General features: G+C 38.1%; 3 protein-coding genes and 1 long non-coding RNA gene across 5 annotated transcripts in view; 3 read left to right on the plus strand and 1 right to left on the minus strand.

Moving 5' to 3' along the window:
* The window catches only part of corn (microtubule-binding protein cornetto), a 34167-nt gene extending 32497 nt beyond the window's left edge, over window positions 1-1670 (plus strand). The window contains exons 11-12 of the mRNA XM_090105209.1: window positions 498-557; window positions 1070-1670. Of these exons, the coding sequence (XP_089961335.1) occupies window positions 498-557; window positions 1070-1387 (378 nt within the window). The 3' untranslated portion in view covers window positions 1388-1670. The remainder of the gene's footprint in view (window positions 1-497; window positions 558-1069) is intronic.
* Window positions 1671-1970: 300 nt separating this feature from the next.
* Window positions 1971-4501, plus strand: LOC149906070 (uncharacterized). The gene is made up of 3 exons (XR_016457099.1): window positions 1971-2906; window positions 3378-3741; window positions 3917-4501. It is a non-coding gene; the product is annotated as an uncharacterized LOC149906070 (long non-coding RNA).
* A 1775-nt stretch (window positions 4502-6276) lies between these two features.
* Bre1 (E3 ubiquitin-protein ligase Bre1) overlaps window positions 6277-27895 on the minus strand; it is a 21686-nt gene continuing 67 nt past the window's right edge. The window contains exons 1-17 of one of the 2 annotated variants that reach the window (XM_090105021.1): window positions 27758-27895; window positions 27462-27620; window positions 26949-27135; window positions 26550-26735; window positions 25919-26139; window positions 25333-25590; window positions 24792-24965; window positions 24187-24444; window positions 23791-23892; window positions 22926-23041; window positions 21927-22080; window positions 21462-21617; window positions 20741-20932; window positions 19776-19968; window positions 11636-11730; window positions 11166-11297; window positions 6277-9702 (exon numbers count right to left, since the gene is read on the minus strand). The exon at window positions 27758-27895 is cut by the window's right edge and continues 67 nt beyond it. In XM_090105021.1, the coding sequence (XP_089961147.1) occupies window positions 9550-9702; window positions 11166-11297; window positions 11636-11730; window positions 19776-19968; window positions 20741-20932; window positions 21462-21617; window positions 21927-22080; window positions 22926-23041; window positions 23791-23892; window positions 24187-24444; window positions 24792-24965; window positions 25333-25590; window positions 25919-26139; window positions 26550-26735; window positions 26949-27135; window positions 27462-27614 (2730 nt within the window). In that variant the 5' untranslated portion in view covers window positions 27615-27620; window positions 27758-27895 and the 3' untranslated portion in view covers window positions 6277-9549. Of the gene's footprint in view, window positions 9703-11165; window positions 11298-11635; window positions 11731-19775; window positions 19969-20740; window positions 20933-21449; window positions 21618-21926; window positions 22081-22925; window positions 23042-23790; window positions 23893-24186; window positions 24445-24791; window positions 24966-25332; window positions 25591-25918; window positions 26140-26549; window positions 26736-26948; window positions 27136-27461; window positions 27621-27757 lie in introns of both variants that reach the window. The other variant, XM_090105019.1, reaches the window with a different exon arrangement.
* Window positions 13097-14665, plus strand: LOC149906072 (uncharacterized). The gene has a single exon (XM_090105576.1). The coding sequence runs from the start codon at window positions 13152-13154 to the stop codon at window positions 14655-14657; it is 1506 nt and encodes a 501-aa protein (XP_089961702.1). The 5' UTR covers window positions 13097-13151; the 3' UTR covers window positions 14658-14665.

Genomic DNA, 27895 nt, shown 5'->3' on the forward strand with positions numbered 1-27895 from the left:
TATCTACGTAATAAATAATAGAATCCAAAAATTCATAAGCGTGAGCGGGATAGTGTGCTCTTTCGCGTAAGTGCGAGCGAGACGCATGCACATAATTCTGTAAAGATTCCATTTTTATTGGCGTCGATTATAATTAATGTATTGTGGGAAAGTTTCAAATGTAAATAATATTATGGCATTTGAAGTTAGTCTCGTTAGGATAAACTTATATTAGAGCTTAATAAATTATTTATGATGCAGGTTTTCCATCTTTGCAAAAGTTCCAAAAGATAAAAAATGGTGGTCGTAAAGTTAACTTGCTGTTTTGGCTTTGCACAGCTTAGCCATTTTTATTCTATACACTTAAAATATTTGAAACAGACAATTTAACGGTGCTGCATATCAATCACAATGAATTTAGTTTAATGTAGTATTATCACTTTTTATTTTGATTTTTATAGTGCTTTTATTTAGCAGTAAAATTATTGATTATATTAAAGTCTAATTTGAATTCACAGACTCTCAGAAATCAGCTAATCCAGCCAAGTGAAGACGACGACGTTGAATTAATTGAACAGGTAATTTATATAATATTTTAAGTTTGAAAGATCGTTGTGTTTTATTAAAATAAGTAATTTTACTTACGTTTATGGATAACACGGTACTGATTTCAGAAAACCCGTTGTTATAATTCTTGTTTCTTTTTGTTTTGCTTTTGATCAGATTTAATCTTAAGCGGTTTTTGATTGCCATACCATCTATAATATTGTCTATTAGCTACCTTTAGTTAAAAATTAAAACAACATAATATTGTGTTTCGTTGAATAGTTTATTCAGTGTGTACAAAACATCACCACTACCATAATTATAAATACTTATAATAACACTAGTGGTCCGCCCCGGCTTCACCCGTGGTACCTACATGTTTAAACTATCCTATCTCTCAAGTTGGATCGAAATTCGAACCGCACATGGTGTGCGAATTGTATTATAATCGGTTAAGTGGTTTAGGAGTCCATTGAGGACAAACATTGTGACACGAGATTTATATATATATATATATAAAGATTAACCGCTAACTTATTTCCAGGAGCTATCAACCTGCGACGAGCGCGAGCGGCGCGCCCGGTACGAAGCGGTAGAAACTGCCTTATCTACACTCTCGTCCATCTCCACATGGCCTCGCCTCGCCCCGCTACAACTCCGCTTAGAACGCCTCGCCTTCGCGCTCGCCTCACCGCCGCGACCACACACACACACGCATATACACATGCACACGCAGACGCACGCACACACCGCCACCTCGCCCATCACCCCACACACACATACACACAGCCATACACATACACACGCACACGCAGCAACGTCGCCGATCGCACCGCACCCCGCGCCCGCTGCGTGTACGTGAATCATAGATAATAGTATAGAGTATAGAATGTTTTGGAAATCGGTGAAACCATAAACTATAGAGTATAGATAGATTATACAATCTTCCGGTAAATCTGTGAAACCATAGACTGTAGATAGATTGTAAAATATTTCGATTGTGCCGCGTCTACACAGGCTTTAAAATTATACTGGCGCGATAAAATGTCGTGTCGCGTCTACACAGAATATTCAAATTCTTTGGATTAACTTTGAAATAATGAAATAAAATATTAATAATGTATTCTAGATAGTAACAAAATTATACAGTAATAAAAATAAAACCAATTGCAATTGCAAATATTGTGAGAAAAAAACATAAAAATTAAATGTAATCCCACAAATGTTTTCGAAAATTTACAGGGATTGTATGAATAAAATTTCAAAATTATTATCTACAGATGGAATGATTGAGCAGCGTCATTTTATTTTCCTACTAACGCCTTACAGATTATATTATGATGAAAAAATGTCGCCAGACATTGATCTCGAAATAGCATTTTAAAGTATATTTTGCCCAGTTATCGCATTTCCTTGTATTGTATTTCTCTAAAATCAGTAATATATAAAGGGTATATTTCAATTACTGCTTTTTTCAAATCATATAAAGCTACTGTGTATTGTACATTCTATTTTTGTTAATAATGAAATTAGTATGAAATAGCGTCGCAAATAAAGTCTAATAATTATGTACTAACTACTCATATTTCAATTGAAAAATGACAAATCGATTAACCCACATTATATAAGTTCATAAAATAGATGTTATCTCCTATTAAGTACACATTGTAATAATAATACGTAACAAATAAATTCGCCAACATTTCTATTGAAATATACACGAAATTATAAAATGGACTATTTTCTGTTTGTGTTATAAGAAATGTTATAATTATTAAATTACGAAAAATATCGAGCTTTTCACTGTTGTACTGTAGAATAATAAATAATAATAATAAATTACACTAATTAAAAATGACATTAATTAAATCATATACTTACATAAAATCTAAGAAACTAAGCCAATCTTATTATAAGACGTGTGTTAACTAATTACGCTTGATATAAAAACAAATAAAAAGCACATTCATGTAATAATTTGCTAAAAAAATCATATAATCGCAGATCATCCGTCCCGCACAAACACGAGCTTGCCAGTAGACGACAAAATGAATCTACCTTATTTACATAGCTTTTAGAGAGTTATTTGATTTGCCGATACTGTGTCCTTTATTTAGACTGATGTTAGGCCATTAATTAGACTTAAGAAACTGGCAACACCGCTTTTTGATCGTCCATATAACTTAAAAATCATTGCTAGTTACAAATGAATAGATATTAAATTGGTGTTAGTAATGTGATAATGTTGTTCAAGACCTTAAGAATAGATAAGGAAAGTAGGAATCACAAATGTTCTAGAACAAACTAGACTAAGAACAAACATAATATGAATAGGTAAAATGAATTAGATGTTGAAAGTAAAGGAATTGTTGAACGTGTAGGCATGGACGTATAAAAAAAGACGGACGGTATATCGCCTAAACATTGAGTGAAGCCTAGTAATGGCGGCGAAACATCCATGTGTGTGTGCCATGTTGCCATGGCAACAGCTGTGTTGATGACAATGGCGGCTGTATTTTTTTCTATAAATTTTGCCGTAATAATTTTGTCATTAAAACATAAAAGAAATAACTTGCTTCCCTGTGGAATGTAATCCCTTGTGTTTTGTTATTTAAAATTGTACTGTTGCGACACCATTTAACCACGCAAGACGGCATTTTAAATATTTTTTGTGAAACAGTGACGCAGTTAATCAGTCGGTAGTTCACGACGTAATGGCGGCCGACTAGCTTACTATGGTGAGAGTGGGTGCGTGTTTATTGTCTTTACGCGATCGCTAGCTTACTATGGTGGCTTCACGTTGTTTGTTCGTAATACGGCGTCCGTCTTTTTTTATACGTCCATGCGTGTAGGATTAACTAAATTCTGAAATGCTTTAAATCATTCATCCGACATAACATTAACATAGGACCTTTTTAGCTAGAGATAAATTTAGAAGATTGCGTAACAACAGTTTAATATGAGTGGAATAACTCATAATTTTAAACGATATCAAGTCAATTCTTGGTTGGGGAAGTCTTTGAAATTTTTGAAAGTATTCATGAAAATAAAATCACGTTTGTTAAAGCACAGGTTGCTTTTTATAAGTCTTTAATTTGAGGTAAACATTTTTCATTCCTAACGCATTTATTATTGAAATGACGCACTGTGTTTTTTAAAGAAAAAAAAAACGGGATTTTGAAAGAATTACCATTTTTTTTATACGCTTATGTTGAGGCCAAGAAGCTTATATCTAATACACTGAAGATTTCAGTATGAACATGGAACTTGCCAAGTTGGTGTGAAAGGGATAAAAAAACATACAGGCGTCATTCAAGGTCATATTTTCTTGTTACAAGTTAATGTTCATACTGAAATCTCCAGTGTATAAGATATAAGCTTCTTGGTTGAGGCACATAAAATTGCAATTGTGTTGCCATGCTGATCATGTAGAAATTCTGATTGTTTATATATTTATCACAAAATGTTTAGTGTGCCATTACTTATATTCATTATAGTATTATTATTGTATGGTAAAATATAAACTCAAAAAATCGCAAAAAAGAACACCATGATGCAAATAATTATTGTAAATAGTTTACAATATTGTCTAGTCAAAACTTTCGGTAAATACAAAACAAAGAAATTTATTTTGTTAACTTTTTTTATTCAAAGCAGACAAATTATTGTATTGTTTTTTAAATTTATGTATCAATGTAGATTTTCTAACATTTCAATTATTGTAATGTATGTAAGACTGATAAGGAATTGTGTATGGTTGATTACATAATGTACAATTTTTGTGATGTTTCAAACATTTATTTACGCATTTCCTAATATTCGTCATCAGTCATCACATACAGTCCATTCATGCTTGCATCGGGTGCTACTTTTGATTGTAACTAATGCAAAATTTACTTTCATTACGTAATGAATATACAATATAACAATAAACGTATCTTGTAAATAGTATTGTAAATAAAGATTTCTTTATAAATTTGCTTTTTATTTATAACACACGATCCATCATTTCACAGGCAAGAAGCGGAAAGTGGATAAGATATTTCTCCTCACCTTATTATCTTCTTTTCGAACTACCATGTAAAAGTAATGCAAATTCAGCTTCCAATAGATATTAGGCTATTAAATGAAACATTAAATATAATTTATTATGTCTATAGTAGTGTGATAGCATCCGTTTCTTACCAAGCGTCGAAAATAATAGTATTCCAACCACTAAATGCAGGCTCGAATAAGATGATAAAACTTATTTGTATGAAAAGGACACTCAACCAAAAAGTCACTCAATGCGAAAGTAGTACTATAAGTAGTTAGGGCGTATTCAGAAAGAAAGCTTGAAACTTATAAGCGCTTATAATCGCTTATCGGCGCTTGTCACCGCTGGTAACCCGCGCAGGAAAATATATGAACATGACAAGCGCCGATAAGCGCTTATAAGTTTCAAGCTTTCTTTCTGAATACGCCCTATTCCTGTATATTATGACAGTTTTGTTACGAATTAAAAGGGCTGGCGCAAATATGGCAAAGCGCAGCGCAGCGCATTTTTTTTCATTGTCAAACTATTATTGACATTGTCCTCATTGAAATAATATTCAAAATCAAATAACAACCCGATTCCATTCCCGAGAAATATCGAAGCGGCACATGTGAACGGCGCGCGAGACGCACTACTCCGCGCGCACCCGCTTTCGGCCGCTGGAAGCGCCCGCGCCACCGACACGCTCGCGCGGCACTGAAATTTCGTCAACCCAAAATGTTCTGTTTTTTCTTTTCTCTACTCTTATTTATTTCCTGTTATACTTTTACAAGTAATGTAATCAATAACATGTCCCAATCCAGCATTTTATTCGCGAATGTACACGTACTATATCTCTCGAAAATTGTAAAACGAATCACGATGAGTGTGTCGCGCTGCGCTTTTATGAATTTAATTTTAATAAGAACAATGTCGATAATAGTTTGACAATGAAAAATGCGTTGCGCTGCGCTTCTCCATATCGCGTATTCGCCTGTGGTATTCGCGGGCATGCGCTTCGCAATATCTGCGCCAGCCGAGAGTTTACTACTTTAGTGGTAGGTATATTTACAATACCATCAGTACCTACTTCGTTTACTTTTTTCGTACAATAACTCTAATCATCTTATTCCTGCTTGCATTTATTGGTAAAAGGCAGTAAAGGTATAATTTATTATATTTTACATGTACATCAACTATATGTACAAGTTAGCCAACATTATGGACGTTGGATCAAGGACTACGGACTATTTAAAAGTTTAGGGTTTCATTGAGCAGATTTTTAGGCGCTATCAATCCTAGGAGGGGTTGTCCTGGCTCTCCAAACGTATTGCTTAATGTCCAATCAGGTTTTACCCGTGTTTAATTCGCGCATCAGAGGTGTTTAATTCGCGTTTTCACGTTTCGCGCAAATTGCAGGACATAGGTACTGGACTATTTTAATAATTCTTACAAAGCTCTACTCAACCGACAAGGAAGTAGGAACAGATACAAAATTGAAATGCCTGTTTTGCGGCTTCCTAGAGCAAAAATGTATTCATGGACATGTGTAAATTTTATACAGTAGTATGTAGTACAGTTTAGTTAGGAAAGTAAGTTTATTTGTTCAGAAATTCAAAATTATTGTAAATTAGGGATAGGGTACCAATTAGCATGATCATTAATTAAAAATTCGTTCATTCTGATAATAACTAAGGAAAATCATCGCTTATGATAGGGTTAAGTAAAACAACAGCTCTTTTTGAGAACATTTATTTGATACTCCATTTAATAAACATTACATAGATAGATGGTTATATTATTTAATTTTCGCAGCCTTATGCATATTTAATGAACCAGTCACAGTTTATCAGAATCCCTTTCGAATATCGATCTGAATGTTTGACATGTTACAAATATTTACAAATACGTTGTGAAGCTTAATACATAATGATTGATCTATGTAACATATTACATAATAATATATCTACATAAATAGCTTGTTAATAGCGTTTAATGTTTTATTAACAATGTTGAAAGAGTAGACTACAATACTGATAAAACAGTAAATTGTGACCCACTAACAAAGGGACTTTGGGTAATTTAAAACAAGTAAAATTATTACAAAATATACGCATTAGTTTTACTTCTTTTGACATTATAAGTACATAATATATTAGAAGTGCACAAAAACATAGTACATATAGTTCAATGCATGAATAAAGAATTGTTGTTGAATTAGAATTGTGTTTCTTATAATGAACACGTTATTCGTGATCATTTTAAGAAATACATCGATCAGATCGATTAAACTTTCTTGGACTGCCGGAGGATTAGTTTCCAGACGATGTTTTTCGTCACCATTTCGAAAAATAACGATGTTGATAACTGATGAAGATAAATTTAAAAAAAATCAATTTATTGCACAGTCGTCTGATAGCGAATCCCCGACTTTTCGATTGAAGTACGATATCTAAGAACAGTGGTACTCTTCCTTTAGCATTTATGTACGAATATAATTTAAAAATTTAAAGTCCATTTGTTAGCTAGTCAATAAATAAATAGGGTTAACATTTCATCAATTTTTTATCGTAGCGACTTCTAATAGCATTGAAAATGTGTAAGTTACCTTAGTTTTAATGGACATAGAATTTAAAACCTAAAGTGTATAAATACATCAGTCAGAGGGCTGCAAGCTATTTGTCTATCTACAATGTAACTAGTGTACTATGAGGTTGATTTCAAATAATTTTTATTTGAATATTATAATTTCCGACCCGAGTTAATGTTATTTTTTACAATTTTCACAAAATATAATATAAGCTGAATCATTTTTTTATTTTTTGCCTATGTAGTGAACAATACCAAGACATAACGCCAGGACAATCGATTAACAAAAAATAAAAAAGTATAATCGATACAAATGATTTAACATTTTCATAGTAACAGGACAAACCAAGTCCATAGTACAGCAGTTAATCTCACCTTATCACTTACGACTAACAAAGACTAAATCTAAATACTAAACTTGTTCGATTTCATGTTATCCTCAATATACAACAATACAAACGTAGGCGATAAAGAGTCGCAAAATGCATTATAAATTCTTACATTATGTTCGCTTTAATTTATATTTAAATACATGGAAAATTCACTATAAATTAAGGAATGAACAATTTACCACGTTCCGTTGAATACTAGTAAAATCTTATCAACTATGATCGCTAAATGACGTTTGAAAAACTTTAACAAATCAATGAATCTTTTTTTTTATAATTAATAAGCTTTTCTATACTTTACATGGGTTTTAAATAGGTATAAATACTCATATATAACATAGAAAATTGTCTAAATATAACAGGTTATCAAATCATGGTATTGAAGTACCATTTGTTGTATGCGCGCTTTTAACTTTTAACAAATTCGTAGTTTTCAGATAAAATTGCAAAATTTAAGCAATGCTTTTCCAACTTCACGGTTAAAAAAAGTGTTGTTTAACGACCCTTGTCAAATTTATATATAATCCGATCAATGTTGTGTCGTTTAGCGAATTTCGCATACTTTAGCTTGGTATAGAAACAAGCTTATATGAGATCATTCGTTTTCTCTGTTTTTCGCTACATCAATACAAACTTTTAGCTTACTATGCATTTAGGAATAAAATTTGAAGTGACGTTTATATCGCATTTTATTCAAAGAGGCATAATATTCAAGACGAGAACAAGAAAATACAAAACAAAGATTCAAGTGTGTAATTTTAAAATAAAGATTTTCTTTTTGTAATGTGTGTAGCTTATAGTATGTTTTAGTGTTATTTTTAATAGTTAACGCTTATTAATTCCTGGCCTTATGAAAGTAAATATTTAGCTAGATAATTAAAACAAGAATATAGATTATATAAACTATTCGGGAAACCGAAATCAATCATTTTTCAACACATATTGAAAAACATGGTATTAACAGATTGGTTTATCACAATGTGAACATTTTTGCAAGTTAACTTTTATTTACAACGGTAAATCTTTAAAAGTTGTGACTTTAGTGCAAAATATTTACAAATCTAAAAAATAATACAAAATCATTATTTACATCAGGTTTAAAGTTTAAGGAATATTTTTAAACTGTCATTTAAAAAATGGACAGATCTCGCTCCCGATTATTATTCATAAGTTCTAGATTAAAAAATCAAATTCGATAAAATTATAATAACCGTGTATTGCAACAAATATTATTCCGGTGGTATGATTAATAACGCTCTTATTAATAATAAATTAAATATTAGTTTTAATAAAGGTATATTAATACAAGACCTGTTTCGTACAGAGTTAATGTTCTGTTATTATCTAAGACGCGGTTTTTGTATTCTAACTGGCATTTTCCAGAAAGATCTGCCGCCATTTTGAAATTTATCCAAAATCGTTACGACTTTCACAAATAACAATAGAAAAAATTTATTAAAGAAATATTTATTATATATACTACTGTCGCGATGTTATTTAGTCACGGATCCTTTAAATTATTTAAATATAATGTTGTTTCTAGTAAAATTTATATTACCTTTAAATTACCAACACCAATTAGTGAATATCAGTCTAGTAGGTGTTTAGATATTTTTTCATGAAATTACTAGAATTATCTCCATTATTTTTAAATTATTTTAGGATTTTTGTAACGTAAAACCATGATGAGGCTATTTTGTTCTTGTGAAAACAAAAACGTACATTCTGTATGGTGAGAAAAAGGTATAAGTTATACCAAATATTTTATAGGTAAAGTCATGGAGACTAACTAGTATATTTAGAGATTTTTAATAATCACCTAACCTCGTCAGATTAGTAACAACAAAATCTAGACACCTAATCATCATATTATAAACTTTAAGAAATTGATTCGACAGTTTAACAACGTGTATATTTTTCTAACCTCAAAATCAAGATGTCCGAATTGCAACCAGAGTTACAAACGTGAACATTTGAGTTACAATATGTAACCTTTTTATCATTAGTTCCCTCAATATATTTTATTGATATTTAAGTGGATAAGTAAAGTCTATGGTAGTCATTAGCTCCGAAAGCCGCGTTACATTTAGGACACTTCCGTTGTCTCGTTTCATAGCGCGTGCGCAGACAGTCCCAGCAGAACACGTGGAAACACTTTGTGAGTACTGCGTCTTTGCGTTTCACCTGCAAATTGTGTGATATTAAATATTAATAACTCAGGCCCCGGAATCACAGACACAATAGAAAATCTATTGTGTCGTGGACCTATCGGGCCGTTCGGGGCTCAATGGGTATAAATATTTCAGGACAATTTTCGCACACGGCACGATCTGATCCCATACTAAGCTTTCGCTTGTGTTATGGAAACCAGATGGCTGATAAACATAACAACATATATAATTTTAAATAAATACTTATAGACAAAATTAACACTCAGACAGAGCAAACATCTATGTTCATCACACAAATATTTGCCCCGGGTGGGAATCGAACCCACAACCTCTAGCTTGGAAGGTAGGGTCACTACCAACCAAACCAACCGGTCAGTAAAAAATCATATTGTAAATGCATTTAAAATGGGAATTTGTGTGATTTAAAAAAATCTTTATCAAGGAATAGCTGTGCTCCGCGGATACCCGCATTTCTCCTATTGGTCTTAGCGTGATGATATATAGCCTATAGCGTTCCTCGATAAATGGGCTATCTAAAACCAAATTAATTTTTTAAATCAAACAAACAAACTCTTCAGCTTTAAAATATTAGTCATATATAAAGTAATATACAAATGCCCTGATAAAAAATTATAAGCGAAGTTGGTCGGCCCAGTGCAGTAAGTCAGAAGAAAAACACAACGTCGCGTGGGTTCTTGTCTTGTCCAGATCCATGCTGTTGTATGGGTTCGTCCCCAACTCACTTCAAATTTTAGGTCACTATATGTGTACTGACCGGAAATTCGTAGTGAGATGGGGCCAAAACCTCGGTGTTAACCGGACCGGTGAGGTAGATCCGCAAACATTAGCACATCTAGTATATGCTTTTCTTATCAGAAGTAGATCTGTGGAAAAAGGAAGGAGGAATTCCTCCTCGACGGTTTTACAGCCCCAATGTCGGAAACTTGCATATATGCTCTGGGGCCGTATCATGAGCCCTTATTTCCAGACAGTTTACGCCGCGAATTGAACTGACTGGCAAATTCATATTATGACTGCAATAACCATGGCTGGTCAATAAACTGTCTGCAAATAAGAGGTAAACGGAACCTGCAGTGAAAACATTTTGTTTGGTAATGACTATGATATATAAAAAGCTTTAGATACGTTACCCGCTCTCTATTTTGGCAAAAAAAAACTCAGCTAAGTACCCGAGTTTTACTTAGTCACGCACCATTCAGCGTCGTGGCTGGACGTTCTTTTAGATTTAGTCAGATTTTATATTCATTTCTTTCTAATAAGGCGTATGTTGACATCCATGTTGTTTCCCTTTCTCGGAGCGATCGGACGGAGTATAGGGCCATATAGTGCGTTAGTAAGTAGGTATGTATTAATTACGCTGTTTTTCAGTGCAATCATGTTGGCGTATGCCGCGTCTACTAGTATAATAGAGTCATTGGGTAATGATCGCAACAGATCCAAGCTAAGTGGGTATACCTTGCAGGAGGGGCAGGTGAGGGTCTCCTTGTACTCGCGGATCTCCTCCAGCAGCACCTCGTCCATGCTGCTGCCGGCCTGCTCCATCTTCTTCATGCGCTCCGCCTTGCGACGCAGGATCGCTAGCTCCTCCTGATAGTTGGACAGATGTTTCATATAGTTTGATAGCATTTAAATGAGAATTTTTTAAAAGAAAAAAAAGACCGGTTGCACTCCGGGAGTGCCGGCAGAAGTGAAAACTTGATTATTAACGTTCAGCATGTTTAATAATTTGGAATGGTATCCGTCTTACGCATGGAATATAAGGGCTAAAAAAAATCCGTCTTACGCTTTTTCGATCAGGCCACGTGTTCTGACGCGAGTTTAAGATTTTATATCCAACGCCGCTAAAGAAGTTTTCACTTCAAAAATTTACACGGCCGCAGCGAGGCGAAGACACGGAAATTAGATTAAATACATAATGTACTTACGTGTAGTCTTTTTGTTTTATAAGCTTCCGCTTCTAATGCACTCGTCTTCTCGGCCACCACTTGCTGTGCTTCTTTCATTTGTGCATGGTATTTTTCTAAAATAGAAAATAAAAATATATATATTTAAAAATATTATTTCCTCGAATTGATACTCTGTATTTGAATATGTTACAATAAAAAAACGATCTCCTATTAGATATAATGATGTGCGTCTGAATTGATATCCCAAAAAAAAAATAATATTTCTAATGTAATTTTTTTTTGAACTCGAAAACTCAACATAAAAATCTCCTTATTATACAAAAACAGTTTCCAATGAATTATATATTAAAAATATCTTCTTTTAATGTACTATAATTATTTTTCGTTTGTGGCGTTAAATAGCGTTTCTTATTATTGTAACAGGGCTGCGAATGAATTAAAAACACCATTAAAAACGGCTCAACGGAACAAATCGGTGATCAGGCTGGGCAGTTCGATTTCGACATAAACCAGTTGGCTTCGGTATAAGTGAATGGGGTTTGGCGGCGTCACTCGCGTCCGTAGGTTTTAACCACCTAATTATAATAGGCTTGCCCTACACGTGCCCTCCGGGTGGTGCCAACCGAGTGACAACTGGCCGGAGGGCTGCTAAATAATACTCCTAGGTGATGGTATGTGCGCAGCATCACCTAGTACTGGGGTTGGGGCCGATGAGGCCGCTGTGGAGCCGAAAGGGCCCAGCCCCAGATAGCGGCTGGCGGGTTTTATCCCGGCAGGCGTACTGCAAACTGGAGGGGAGAGGAGGAGAAGAATGGAAGCAGGTTTTAAAAATGAACTACCCCAGGAGGGTACCACCAAGGGTGGAGAATCCCTCCCTGAGTCGAACTCAGGCAGCCCCACGTATTCTGGGGGGGGCAAAAACTTGCTTAAAGAAACTGTCACTGAGGAGGTGGGATCCCAGGCCTCCTCGGTGTCAAATACTACTGGACCGAGAAACACTATCAGTGCTTTAGGCGCTGGGCCCCCGGGGAAACCCAAGGGACCAAAGCCTGCAAATTTGGGGCGGGGCTCTGCTTCGGCCAAGGTGACGCGACCACCCCCGGGCTTGTGTTGCCGACCTGCGGCTGAGGCGGGGCCTCGTTCTAAACACGGCCATCCTAAGGGAAAACCCAAAAAGTTGGCCAGCTCGGCGTGCGCTTCTCCGCCGAGCTACACTGAAGCCTCGGCTGACGTGGTGAACGAGTTGAGTAGCGCATCAAACCAAAAAACACAAAAACCGACAGCGGAACGAGTTGTTGCGTCAAAGTCGCGACCAGCCGGTGCACCGACGACCATGAACAGAGGGACCTCAGAATACCTGACGGGACCGAAGGAATTGGTTGAAGGAAATCCGGCTTTGGGTGTGACCGAGATGCAATCGTACTCCCGCCACCCTACAACATTACGAAATCCTACAGCGGAACAAGCTGCTGCGTCAAAGTCGCGACCAGATGGTGCACCGACGACCGCGCACGGAGGGACCTCAGAATGCCTGATGGGCCCGATGGAACTGGTTGAAGGGAATCCGTTAGTGGGTGTGACTGAGAAGCAATCATGCTCCCGCCCCCCTACAAATTTGGTTGTCCCCACTGCGCCGAAGGTTGGGCTGCGGGGGACCCTCGACCCTGCAGGGGAGAAATCTCCTGCGGGGCCTGAGTCGTGTCGCCCACAGTCATCGGTCGGTGGTGATCTGTCCTCGGACTGGACCGTTGTTCCCCAACAGAGTCGCAAAGCAAAGAATGCACCAGTTGGGAAACACCAGGAAAGCGACCCATCAGGGAAGCGGACCTCCAACTCGAGCGACGGAACGACAAAAAACCGATTGAGCAGAAAACGACGACGCAAATTAATGGCTCGTGATAAACTACAATCTGAAGTAGATAAAACTACCGGCCCAAATCCGCATGTGCCCGCGGCTATGAGCGGTTCAGCTGCCGCTGCTACGGGTTCCGGACCAGGGCCAAATCGGCATTCAAAACCCGTTCAGACAAGCTCGAGAGACCATGCTGGCTCTAAAAGATCGCGTCTCGATGACACTATATCACCGAGAGGGGCGAAAAAGAAGCCATGCCTTAATGAGTCCCGGGCAGTCCATTCCGCGAGCTATGCGGATGCAGTTAAAGGTGATCTAATTGTGGCGATAACGTCTGACACACCAACTGGTCACCTCAACCAAGAACAAGCCGACCACATCCTGGCATCACTCCAACCCTTGCTTCATCAGGAAGCATTGAACTATAGGGAAGGAGACGCTCGCATCCTATTTAAGGGCAAACCCATGTTTAAAGGGGGCGTCCTTAAGCTATGGTGCGACGATGCGAGGACGGTGGATTGGCTCAAAGCAGCCACCAAGAAGGTTACACTGCCCTCTGGTGACAAAATCTGCGTCAGAAGACTTGCGGACGTGCCGCGTAGAGTGCGCTGTGGCATCCTGCTCCCAGGTGTATGGAAGGATATGAAGGTTGTCGGCCTTCAACTCCAGTACCACAATGACTGGGCGCAGGTACACCGCTGGTTGCTCCTTCGGGCTGAGGTACAGGAAGCGGAAACGTTTGTTGTCGTCAGCATACCGGAGGATTTGGTCTCTACGGTCATGGAGCATAACCGATGCCTAGGATTCTTCTTTGGCTCGGTCTATATTAAGTTCCAGGGGCCAAAGGGTAAATTTACCGAACGGCCCCCCGTATGGAACAAACCAACGGTGGAAAACGTGACCACGTCTGCAAAGTCGGATTCTGACTTAAACAAGGCTGCAATACCGCCTAGTTTAACAACAGAAAGTGAGGAGCAAGCCACAGCTCCCTCCACATCGCGCGACACAACTGATGCGCCTATGGAGGTGACGCCTGACGATGAACTCATCCTGCTCTCAGTAGATTCGGGCGACCTAGAGTCGGCTGATTCGGAGAGCAGTGATGAGTACACCAGAAGGTTCGGTGGCTTGGCCCTTGGTCAGGAAGAAGGGGGGATGCTATCTGATGATGGCGAACCCCTCATCTGAATGCCACTTTCTTCAGGCAAACCTCCAGCACAGTCAGAGCGCTACGGCTCAGCTCAGGAAATGGCTGGAGGTAACCACTACGGCCATTGTGCTTATCCAAGAGCCGTGGGTAAGCAACTCTGGCAAAATCAACGGCCTCACTAACATCGGAGGTAAGATTATTTCCATAACAGGTTCTAATAAACCCAGATCCTGTATTTATGTCTCTAATAATCTACAAGTGCATCCACTAACAGAATTCTGTTCTAGGGATGTATGCGCCATCCTACTACTAGGGGATAACAACTACAGGCCCAACATTGTGATCGCCTCGACGTACATGCCGGCAGACGAAGACCCACCACCGCGAGAATTTGCCAGGCTGGTGGAGTACTGCGCGGGAGAGGGTCTGGAGCTTATCGCTGGTACAGACTGCAATGCACACCACCCCCTATGGGGGATGCCTACAGGTAACAACAGAGGCAGAGACCTTGTTGAATACTTATTTACAACTAGTCTTAATTTAGTAAATACAGGTGCTGAACCAACCTTCGTTACTCGCCGATGTAGAACTATCATTGATCTCACACTGGCGACCCCTGGCATCATAGATAGCATTAACAACTGGCACGTGTCAAAGGAGGCTTCTTGCTCCGATCACAGGTGGCTACGTTTTAACCTACAGGTTAACACTATTACACCCATTCCTACAAGGAATCCCAGGAAAACTGATAGGACACTCTATCGGGCCCATCTTGAAAACCTCCTCGCGAATTCATGCTTTCCAGACAGAATAATGCTTATACAGGATTTAGAACGTCTGGCAGAGCAACTAACTACAAATATTATTTCCAGCTATAACACTGCCTGCCCACTGCGGGTAACGAAAGCAACAGGTGCCAAACAGCAATCCTGGTGGGGACCGGAACTTGCCAAACAAAGACAATTGGTCAGAAGATCACTGAACCGTGCAATGAACACTAACTGCGACCACGATTGGAACACTTACAAAGTAAACAAAGCTGAATACAAAAGACAAATAAGATTCAGAAGCAGTGCAGGATGGAAGAAATTCTGTGATGGCATTGAATCCTGTAATCAAGCAAACAGAGTGCGCAAAGTCATCTCCTGCTGCAATACGTCCAAGCTGGGATCGATCAAAAAATGCGACAACACTCTTACAAAAACACCAGCTGAGACGGAAGCTGTTCTGATGCAGACACACTTCCCCGGCTGCAAATTCATACAACGACATGAAAGGAAAGACACAGCAACCCACACACCATGTGAGGAAAACTGGAGTACTGCTGAGCTCATAGTCAGTAAGGAAAAAGTACAATGGGCAATCGACAGCTTTCAAGCATACAAGGCACCTGGTCCAGATGGTATATACCCGGCTTTACTACAATGGGGGGGGCCGATACTCACGTCTCACCTATCTGCCATTCTGACATCCAGCCTCGCTCACGGCTATATACCGACCAGCTGGAGGACTGTTGATGTTATTTTCATTCCTAAACCAGGGAAAACAGACTACACGGATGCGAAAGCCCACAGACCTATCAGCCTCACATCCTTTTTACTCAAAACATTAGAACGGCTCTGTGACAGACACATTAGGGATACTGCCCTCGTGCGTATTCCATTACATCGGAACCAACATGCTTACAGCCACGGTAAATCTACCGATTCGGCCTTACACTGTGTAGTGTCCAAAATAGAAGAAGCCCTACAAGAAAAATCAATGTGCTTGGGCACTTTCGTAGACATTGAGGGAGCTTTCGATAAGACACACTACTCAAGTATACAAAATGCCCTATCACAGCATGAGGTTAACCCCACAGTAGTCTCATGGATTATAAACATGCTAGGCAGTAGAGAGATACAACTTAGCAAGGATAAAACAAAGAAAGTGCTGGTCACCAGAGGCTGCCCACAAGGGGGAGTTCTCTCACCGCTCCTGTGGAACCTAGTTGTGAACGACTTGATCAGCACACTAAACAAAAACAAATTCCATACCATTGGATATGCAGATGACCTAGTAATACTTATCTCTGGTAAGTTCACGAGTGTTGTCTGTGAAATTACACAGAGAGCTCTATCAATAGTTGAGCGCTGGTGCAACAAATATGACCTTTCAGTGAACCCGCGCAAGACGGAACTTGTTCTATTCACTAACCGACGCCTTCTAGGAAGCTACCAGCTACCAAAGCTATTTGGCTCCGTACTTCAGTTATCGAAAGAGGTTAAGTACCTCGGGATTACCTTAGACGATAAACTCAACTGGAACAAACACCTTGAGAATAAGATCGAAAAAACAAGCATTTCTTTCTGGCAGTGCCACAAAATGATTGGTAATAGATGGGGGCTCTCCCCGAAAGTCACAATGTGGCTCTACAAAACTGTCATAAGACCAATGCTATCTTACGGCTCTGTGGTTTGGTGGCCAAAGACACAACAATCGGCGGCTATAAGCAAACTGCAGAGATTTCAAAGACTCGCCTGTCTGGCAATCACTGGCAGCATGAGCACAACACCGACTGCTGCGATTGAGGCAATGCTCGACCTGCCACCCCTACATCTTTTTGTAAGACAAGAAGCTCTAGCGACAGCTGTAAGGTTAAAGACACAAAACCTATGGAGAATGGTGCCTACAGCACACAGTAAGATCTTAACTATGGCAGCTGAGAAGGAGTCCTCACTCCTTGCCATAAGTGATAAGATCCCAAAACAATTCATCTTTGACAAGAAATATAAGATACAGCTACGTGAATACACGTCAGAACACAACAGCGTTGAAGACCTACTAATCTTCACGGACGGGTCTAAGACTGGAAATGGCACGGGTGCTGGGGTCTTCTCTGAGGACCTAAACATTAACATCTCGCACCCCTTGGGACCCCATAATACAGTCTTTCAGGCTGAATGCCTAGGACTTCTACTTGCAGCTTCGGCCATAATTAAAAGAAATGTAACAAACTATTCGATTCGGATCTTATCGGATAGTAAAGCAGCACTCATGGCAATCAAAAGCCATGAATTCACTTCAGGGTTGACCCTTGAGTGTCACTTAGCCCTTACTAAGGTATGTGACCTGGGAAATTCCCTAGTATTACAATGGATAAAAGGACACAGTAGCTCACGTGGAAACGATGCTGCTGATATACTAGCCAGAAGGGCATCTGAAACACCGGTCATGGGACCTTTTCCCATTATACCGCTACCTGCTAGCTGGACCCGGATGATGATTACCCAGCTCACTAGCACTGCTCAGAGAGCGGAATGGTCATGCAGATCTGACTGCAAGCAAGCCAGAGAAGCCCTACCGGACATTGACTCGAGACTTGCACGTCGGCTTCTCAACCTACGTAGAGTGCAACTACGAGTAATAACAGGGACCCTCACAGGGCACGGCCCCTTTAACAAACATCTCTTCAATCTAGGGATCACAGACAGTCCGCTATGCAGAGCATGCATGGAGACCGAGGAAACGGCAGCCCACGTCATCATGGAATGTAAGGGGGTTGCGGAGTACAGGGCAAGACACCTGGGGTCTCCCGGGTCCCTCCCCGAAGCCTTTGGCAGCCCTCACAAGCTGCTTGGCTTCATGGAGGAGCTCGGGTGGTTTCAATTTTAGCTGGTTTCCCCCACCTCCCTCTCTCACGCAAAATAGGCGCTTGACGTCGAGTTGCGGAGAAATGCCCGTATTATTATTATTATGTCTCTCTCCATAATACACGGGTACCACCAGAAGGAAGATACCCGGTCCTTTGGAAGGCTTACGTGGGGACACCTCCAACACGCAGAGGCCCTTAGAGAATTTAATGTGTTGTGGGACACCAGCCGCAGCCTGCCCATGACTGCACTATAGAGATACAGCCCTGGGCAGTCCGCGGCCAATGTAGGACTATTGCAGAAAAATGGAAATGAACAAAACTGGGTTATGGAAGGGGGTGTTAGATGGACTGGTATATTGGTTCTATGGGGACTATGGACGTCTGCCTTTTCAATATTAAAAATTGAAAATAATGGCAGACGGTGACTCGCCAGTTCGGTCGATGGGCTCCCAAAAAGGTTACCGAGAATGGCAACAAGGGGGCAACATCAGCTGAACGGCTAGGGGTGTAGAGAGGTGCGGCACCGGTTTCACCATCACGGGCCTTAGGGCCCGGAGCGGGTTTCCCCGCTATTACGCCATTAGACACTTCCACCCCCGAGCATATAGCTCTGGCGGCTCCACTCTGGACGGCCAACAAAGGCAAGCCAGAGGTGGGGGATCCTGAACCTCGTCATTGTTCACTCCGAACTGCCACTGGGACAGTCCAGAGGTGAGGACAGGGACCTCCCCCGGGAGCGCTCGGTTCCCGCGGGGTCGCTACTCCCCGACACCTCGCCACAAGGTGCCCTGCGGGGTGACTGACTGCACGGTTGGGATATCTATTGTAGATATGCCAACCGGGGGCGATGGTTATTATTATTAAGTGAATGCAGTAAAATAATGTTATAGTCTGTCCACTATAAGAATTGCCTTTTGACAGCTCGACGGGTGATACCAGAAGTGATGTCCAAAAGATTATCGATTGTGATACCATTCCAATTATAAATTCAAAATATTATCATAAATCGAATTAGGTACGTAAATAATAATTACAACGTAAATGTACTAATAAGATATGTAATAATAAGACCACATAACTATGCATTTTATGTTAAAACTAAACTAATATTTTATTATTTATTGGTTTCTATCTTATAATTTGGTTGTCTTTATGTTTAAATTACATAACATAATAGAAGAGTTTTTCTGCGTCGGATATATTTTACAGAGTATTTCTATCGATTATTATAATCTATCGACCCATCATTGAATAGTTCTGTGTAGACATCACTAAGTGGGCGGGGCCTGTCCATGAAGTACAATAATTATTTGTTTGACATTTTAAAATAGACAATACAATCCTACATAGGCATGACAATGGCAATGGACAGAGTATAGTTATGAACAGTTTCACTACTTGCTGATTATATCTCTGAAAGCCTATTTCACATATTTACAGTAACTTTTCATAAAATTACGTCATTTCCACCGAATATCTCTCTAATCTAAATAAGATCACAGTTATAATCATACAGCCGTACCGAGATGCAGCTTGAGATCAGCCGCCGACTGCGCCGACTCGATGGCCTTCCGCTTGTGCATCTCCATGGCCTGCTGGCGCAGCAGCAGCTCCTTCTCCACGGCCGACAGCGTGGCCTGCAGCAGCCGCTCCTTCTCCTCCAGCCGCCGCGCCACCAGCCCCATCGACTCGATCTGCTGGTCGCGCGTCACCACCTGCACACGCATTCGTTACATACAAATACACACCAGCCCCATCGACGAAAAAAAACGGTAACGAAAAAACCTCACGCTCCCCACTCCGACGGGCACGGAGGTGTGGCTTGAAGGCATTCTATGCAATAGCTTTACCGCGGCAGTCCCCGAGTGCCACACGTCTTTTTTTATCACACACACATAGCACGTGCGCACGTATCAGCTTAATATATGGCTAAATACCATACTCATGCATTATCAGCTGCCATACGCACACATCGGTTTCGTGCACTCACTCACGTGTACATACAGCTCAATATATTACATTTAATACTCGTGCATCACCTCTTGCCGCACGCACGCACACGCGCGCATTCGCACGCCCGCACACACGTACGTGAATATATTTACTAATGATGATGATAATATTAAGTTTCAGTAGTGTAAGCAGAAACTTACATCATCTAGCCTAGCATCTAGCATCATCATATTTACCATCTTATATCCATAACCAACAATACCAACAATATTCAGTATACATGGTGTAATCGTTAAGTGTGCACAGGCGATTATTCCGTAACTATTGCAGATATCAAAAAACTTTAAACTGATATCGAAAGCCCTTTACCTAATGAGTAAAATGACAAAAATAACTTTTTAAAAATAAAACGGGAAATATCCAAAAAATTTACATCAAACACGCCCATACTTAAAGTTAATAACTAAAATAAACTTTTAACTAAAATAAGCAATTATATATGAAGTCTAAGCAACATCATATCTAAATAAATACCTGTTCCTGCAGCAGCTGTTTCTCTTCCCTCAGCAGTTTGTGCAGCGAGTTGGCCTTGATCCTCTCTGACATGAGTTTGAAGTTGGCATCATCCTTTTCACGTAATTGTTGGATAAGACGAGAGTTCTGTTCTTGCATGTCTTCAAACGCTTGCCCGGTGACCTCCATCTCGTTGAGAAGTGCTTCTTCTTCCTGCGGGTTAAAGTTTTTGCATAATAACGAAGTTATTTTGTGTATAATATATAAATTGTGTTTAATGCAACTGTCATTGTAGAAATGAAATAAAAAAAAATAGGTGAAATGTCATGTAGAATCTTTCTATTTTAATGTAAACCAAAAAATAAAAATGTGGTTTTTATTTACACTCCTTCTTTCAAAATACTTATTATATTAATGTATTATATTATATATAATGTATTATATATTAATGTATGATTTTTTTTTACATTAATTATAATCTACAAAAAAAAGGATGATTGGAGGAATTTTATTTTATCTGAACTTGATCTAAGCAGAATTTTAAGGCAATATTGAGTTTGTTAATACAAAGGCCTGTTCCACAGCTTGTTGATAATTCCTTATTGCTTAATTTTTTGTATATTTTCGTACACTATAAGCCATTTTAACCTTCGATAAGCTAAAAAGAACATATCCACAAGCTGTGGAACCGTTTATAATTATTTAAAGTATTAATATATAAAGTAATTACTTTGTTGTATACCTGAGAGCCGGCAAAGGGCCTCGCGAATCCATGCAACGGGTCAGCGTTGGGCCTCGCACAGGACAACTGTTTCTGTAACTCGTATTTTTGTTCTTCTAATTGCTTGATTTTTCGCAACGCGTCTTCGTCCGCCATGCGACGCTCGCGTTTACTTTCCTGTGAAAATGTGAGAGTTTCGATTGTTTTGGGATTTAATCAAAAGAAATGTTTAATTTTGGTAAATGATTGTATTTGAATTTATAAACAAATAAATATTGCAATATTATAGGATTTCTGTCTGTCACATTATACATAGATTTGTCTGTTTTGTGAATAAATTTACAAAAATGGAAACTGGATAAGGCCACAAAATCATGCCTTAAAAATAACTGGGCATATTTTACAGTTACTGCATTACAAAAATTGCATGCATTATAAATTATTGAGGTCATTCATAGAAATTAAATGTCTTAACGTTTTATATACCTGCGCCATTTTGGCTTTCTGTCTATGGTCCTCCAACTCTTGGCGCGCTTTCCTCTCAGCGGCCATTAATTGCACTTTGTCCCTCTGCTCTTTGCTCACTCCTTTATACATGTCCAACAATAGTTTCAGTTCTTTTTGCTCGTTTACTGCCTTCCTGTATTTATTGCAATTAAAAATATATCCAATACAGATATTATCAGGAATTTTACTTGTCTCCTATCACATTTAAAAAAAATAAAAATACAAAACATATGTGTTTCAAAATTGCATATGAATTTAACTGTGTATGTCTGTACAGCATATTTTCAGAATCTTTATATAAGTAACAACATAATATGGTGTTTTCTATGAATCAGTCAGTGATAATTGCTCCATTTTAATTATTTCAACTCAACACATGAGCATTATTATTGAAGTGAAACTTCTTTATCGGGGTTGGACAAAAATTTTGTGTAACATTTTTGCGTTACGCCGTACGCGTGACATTTTTGCGTTTCGCCATACTCGTGACATTTTTAAGGTCATAAAGAAGTTTCACTTCTTACGTGTGTACTCTAGTACACGCATACATATTTTTTACACCATATCAAGTTAGGTATAATGAAGGATTTATTTTTCGATTAGTTATAATCATATTGGATCATCATCATCATCATATACGTTCAGCGTTTATCAGCCCATATACGTTCCCACTGCTGGGACACCTATAAGGGTATAAGGGTATACCACGCTGGCCAAGTGCGTGTTGGCGGATGACACATGTCGTCGAACTTTTTAATTCTTCGACATGTCGGTTTCCTCACGATGTTTTCCTTCACCGTTCGAGCAGTGGTGATGTGAAACATGCGCAGATAAATTGAAAAAACAATTTATTTCCTGCGCGCTCGCCTGGTCTCGAACCCCGGACTTATCGATTCGAAGTCCGAGGTCTCACCACTGAGCCACCACTGCTCTTGGCTAAAAATAGTAAAATGTACAAGGCCAAGCCAGTGGACGCACTTGAGCTGCTGCTTGAGGTCCTTGATGGCGAGGTCCTGCTCGTGTATCCTGGCGCGGCCGGGCTCCTTGCCCAGCGCGTGCTTGTTGTCGCCGCCGCTGCTCGCGCCCTCCTCGCTCTGCACACAACAAAAATAAAGACGGGTTGCACTCCGGGAGTGCCGGCAGAAGTGAAAACTTGATTATTAACGTTCAGCATGTTTGATATTTTGGAATGGTATCCGCCTTACGCATGGAATATAAGGGCTTAAAAAAAAAAACATCCGTCTTACGCTTTTGCGATCAGGCCACGTGTCCTGACGCGAGTTTAAGATTTTATACCCAAGGCCGCTAAAGAAGTTTTCACTTCAAAAATATTTAACAAAAATACTTGAAAAATAACAAATTTTTATCCTGATTTATACAATACTAGCTGTGCCCCGCGGTTTCACCCGCGTTGCTCTTGTTGGTCTCATCGCGATGATATATGTATAGCCTATAGCCATCCTCGTTAAATGGGCTATCTAACACCGAAATAATTTTTCAAATAGGTCCAGTAGTTGCTGAGATTAGCGTGTTCAAATAAACAAACAAACAAACTCTTCAGCTTTATTATATTAGTATAGATGGGTATGGCATGGTCGACATGCATTTGTCAATTTGAACAAGATCACATGAAAAAATGTAGGTGGAATAGTTTTCGGCACTAAAGCGCCGATTGCTACTAGACTAATAATGCAATAAATAATATATCAAATACCTCTCCATTTAGATTATATCCCGATTTTCTAAATTCTTCTAAATTTCTGAAAAATCGGAATACATGGCGATGTACTGTCGACGCCCTTTGCCCCACCTAGGGGCCTTAGGATATTAAGTAAGTAAATACCTCTGGATCAGGTTCCTCCTTCTTAACGGCAAGTGGTTTCTCGTCAGGTTGTTCTGGAGCATTCCCACCGCGCGATGACGCCTCCTCCATTTCTTTACGGAGCTATAGTAATAAGTTTATGAATTTCTAATATGATTACATGTGCAATAATAGTTAATACCAACCAATTTAAAAAAAAAAGTTATTTTTACATTACTAAAGTATAAGTGAAGATGGTTATATTAGCTCCAACCGTATGTCTGTATGAAATAGACTCTTTCAGACTTTAATCAGACAGATTTAATTCAAACTTTTTACACTTATCAAGATTGGTGTCAATACAAAAATCTTATTAAAGTGTTTTTTAACCATCTTTTTTATCAGGCTTACTACTGTTACTATATGTACCTAACCTACCTTATTAAGCTCCTGACTAGTATCTTTATATTTCCGCTTATACCTATGCACCTCTCCTTTCAGTTGCTGATTATGATTTTGCAGCGAAGTGATCAAATGCCTCATTTCTCTATTTATCGGTCCCGTTTGTTCGTTCGCCGCGAGATTCTGCTCAAACTCAATGCGTAACATTTCATACTCTTTCCTTAGCTGGCCGAGCACGTCTTCTAGTTGTATCATTTCAGATCTGAGCGCTTTTTGTCTTGCTAATTCTTCACTCTGCAATATAAACATAAATAAAAGTTGCTGTAATAGTGACCTGGGGGTTACCATGATGTCTTAAGGCAGTATTGTTTCCAGTGCGGAAAAATTACAGTATATCTGTCGCCTTGCGCCATCATTTATATGGAGTAGAAGTTATACTGCTATACAAGACATCATCGTAACAATATTATTTCGAATAGCGTATATATTGAATTTAGAGATGTCATACGACAGGTTGTTAAACATTATTCAGAAAAAATATTTCAAAAACACATGAAACTGTACAATACAGTAAAAGTTCGTAACTGTTAAAATATGTCCTAGTTTTTACCCTTACTCTATGACTACCAAGATTTTCTCACCTCCATAATTTCAATTTGCCTCATGTGTAAATTCTTAGCATTCTGCAATTGCATCCTGGTTTCGTCAAGTGCCGTTTTCATTTGCATAGATTCATTATAGAGCACGGAAAACTGACTCTGCAGGCATTTATACTCTGTTGTTTCCACTATCACTGATTCTGGTAATTGGCGAATCTATAATTATATCAAAATACATAAATTATTTAATATGCCTGGAATTTAAAAATGAAATATTACTACAAGCAATAACAAATATGCATTGATATTATTATTCATTGGTAAGAATGATATTGATATTAAAATTTAATTACAGCTGATTATTGTAATATATAAATTATCTTTATTATTATTATAATCAAACAATCCTCTGAAATGAAAATTATTAATTAAAGGGTTAGCATAATTTTTATACTAAACCTCATACCAATGTAAAAATGGTTCCTAATATTTCTTTGAGAAGTTTCAAACAGCTTGCAAAGAGTAGTTTTTATACAAATTCATACATCAAACAACACTTACTAAATATACAACGATTACTCACATCCATTTTAAGCTTCTCAAGTTCCTTCAGCGTGTCCCTGTGTTGTCGATGCAATCTATCTAGTTCGGCTAACCGATTGTTAGCCAGTTCCCTTTGTTCCTCAAGCTCAGCGGCTATATCCTCTAGTTTAGCGTTCGCTACAGCCGTGTGCGGTGTGGGCGCACAGTTTGTTGTAGTGTTACCAGATTGGTGGTAGCTCTTGAGCTTCTCGATAGCTTCCGCTAAGTGATTCTCTAGTTTGTCGTTACGGGATCGCACCTGTAATATATTACGTTGTTAATCTCCAAATTATGATAAGAAGTCTGTTGTGTCGTAATTAGAATTAAGTAAATATTAGAAAGAAATTTTGAGTTAATTATCTGATATGTATATTATTTTCAATGATACCAAAAACACTAAAATGACAGATATGAAATGCATAATATTCACATAATCAAAACACAAATAAGGTTCAATTAAATCCTACCCTGTAAGTTATAAGTGTGTAAGTTTACAATAATAATGCCTTAATAATTTATATTATGACATTTAAGATAATGAACACTATGAAAAAACCAAATAAAGTTATTATAATGATATAATATACCTTCATTAACTCATACTGTAAGTCGTCAATTTGATTCTTCAATTCCGCGTTCTCAGTGTCCCTGCTATTCACGGCATCCTGCAACTGTGCTACCCGTAATGTCATGGCATGATGGCTCTCATGTAACGTCGTGCACAGAGCCTGTAAGCGCCTATTCTCTGCAGTTACTTCCTCATTTGTGGCTCGAATGACTTCATCCAGGGATGGCGCTGGTGTACCTTCTGTAATAGATAAATATTTTGAGAAATAAAAATATTGTAATGAAAACAAGATATGTTGCTATTAAAACAAAATATTATGTTGCTATTAATTTTTTAACATGTTTAATAAATGACAAGAATAATTCAAATAAATAACAAACTATGATAATCAGGGCTATGATAATCCCATTTTGAAAGAAAGGATCAAACTTATAATAATTGATATTAGAAATATAATACTATTAAGCTGTGCTTGAGACTCTTCTGCTTTATAATCTAAAAAAAATATATTAAAAATGAATCTCCAAATGTGTTGCTAAGAGTAAAACTCAAATCGTTTTTTAATGTTTTTGTTTAGGCATGAGGAAGGTTTGTATGGAGAGAAAACACGAAATAGTGGTAATGGATTAGTATAGATGTAGATTACTAACCTTCCCCTTCACCCTTAATAGCTCTCCAAATTTTATCATTCCTCTGTTGTAATCTATCAAAAGCCTGAAGCACTTTAGCTACAGCCCGTTTGCTAACTTGAACTCTATTAGCCAATTGGGCGTCTAGTTCTTCTTTATCCCACGTCGAAAGCTGCATGAGAAATGATGTAGTTGCTTCATTTTCATCTAAAAGATAATTATTTTTCAGTTATCCTTTTCTACAATGTTTATAAATAACAATAAACATATTAATAACATTGGATTTGAAAATACATTAAACTCAAATCAGCATCTTAATTAAGGATTTTTTTTAATATATTTCATGTATAAATGATGTAAATAATTATTAACTAAAAGTACCTATATCTATACAAAATTTAATTAAATAAAGCTATATACTTTTGTTTTCTGATTCATCTGCAGTCTCTGCATCAAAACGCTGTAATAATACTCTTATGTCTTCATTTAATAGATTCCAGTAACGGTTAACAACGCACAACACAGCATCATCCTGAGTTTGTCGTTTTTCCAACTGTTCTATTCTGGCTCGCAACTCAGCCTCACACCTGTGACGTTGCTCTATTCTCTGAAATTATTTAACATAAAAATTGTTCTCACTAACACTATCCACAACAAGTATATTCAGGCATTAATTATACTTATGTCTACTACATATTTCATGTTTACTTCATAAGTCTATTATTATACATAAATGAATGTTGAGTATTTCACTGCAAATGTGTACTAAATATCATGAAAACATAAATTACAAATTGTGTTGATGCTTACAAACACAACAAGGCTATTGACAACAGCTGATCATTAATAGCTTGTTTAAGCAATTTGAAATAGCTTACACATCGAAAACCTTGAGTTATGCGAGTTTTTATGTCAAGAGCATTCGATAATCACCTGGGCTAGCTTTTTATTCTGGAATTGAAGGACTTTTATGTCCATTTCTTCCAGAGTTGAAACGGGGCCGATCAAGTGTGGTTCAAAGTGAACTTTCTTGATAGGCGGCTGGCTGCTGCCATTGCCGCTTTCTTCGGCCGAACGTTTCGACATCTTGATCTAAAATATTTATGAAAACGTTTAGTTTGTAAAAACACCTTATTGATTTATATAAAGCAATTATATAAAAAGCTGTTTTACATGTAAGGAGTACCGTTGAAAACAGTGGCCTCGATATTTGGTTGGATAATACTTACTTGCTTGTCAATAATGACACCTTAATTAAATTACTTTATCTTAAAAAAGTAAGGCTATTATGGGCTTTATTATTAATTGAAACGATGTAATTTATCATTTTTCCTTAGAATTCATAGGAAAGGATAAAAAGAAATGAA

The sequence above is a fragment of the Colias eurytheme genome, chromosome 9 (assembly GCF_061535395.1).
Source record: "Colias eurytheme isolate Ceu_HAF_F1 chromosome 9, ilColEury1 Martin Lab GWU primary, whole genome shotgun sequence".
Lineage (NCBI taxonomy): Eukaryota > Metazoa > Arthropoda > Insecta > Lepidoptera > Pieridae > Colias > Colias eurytheme.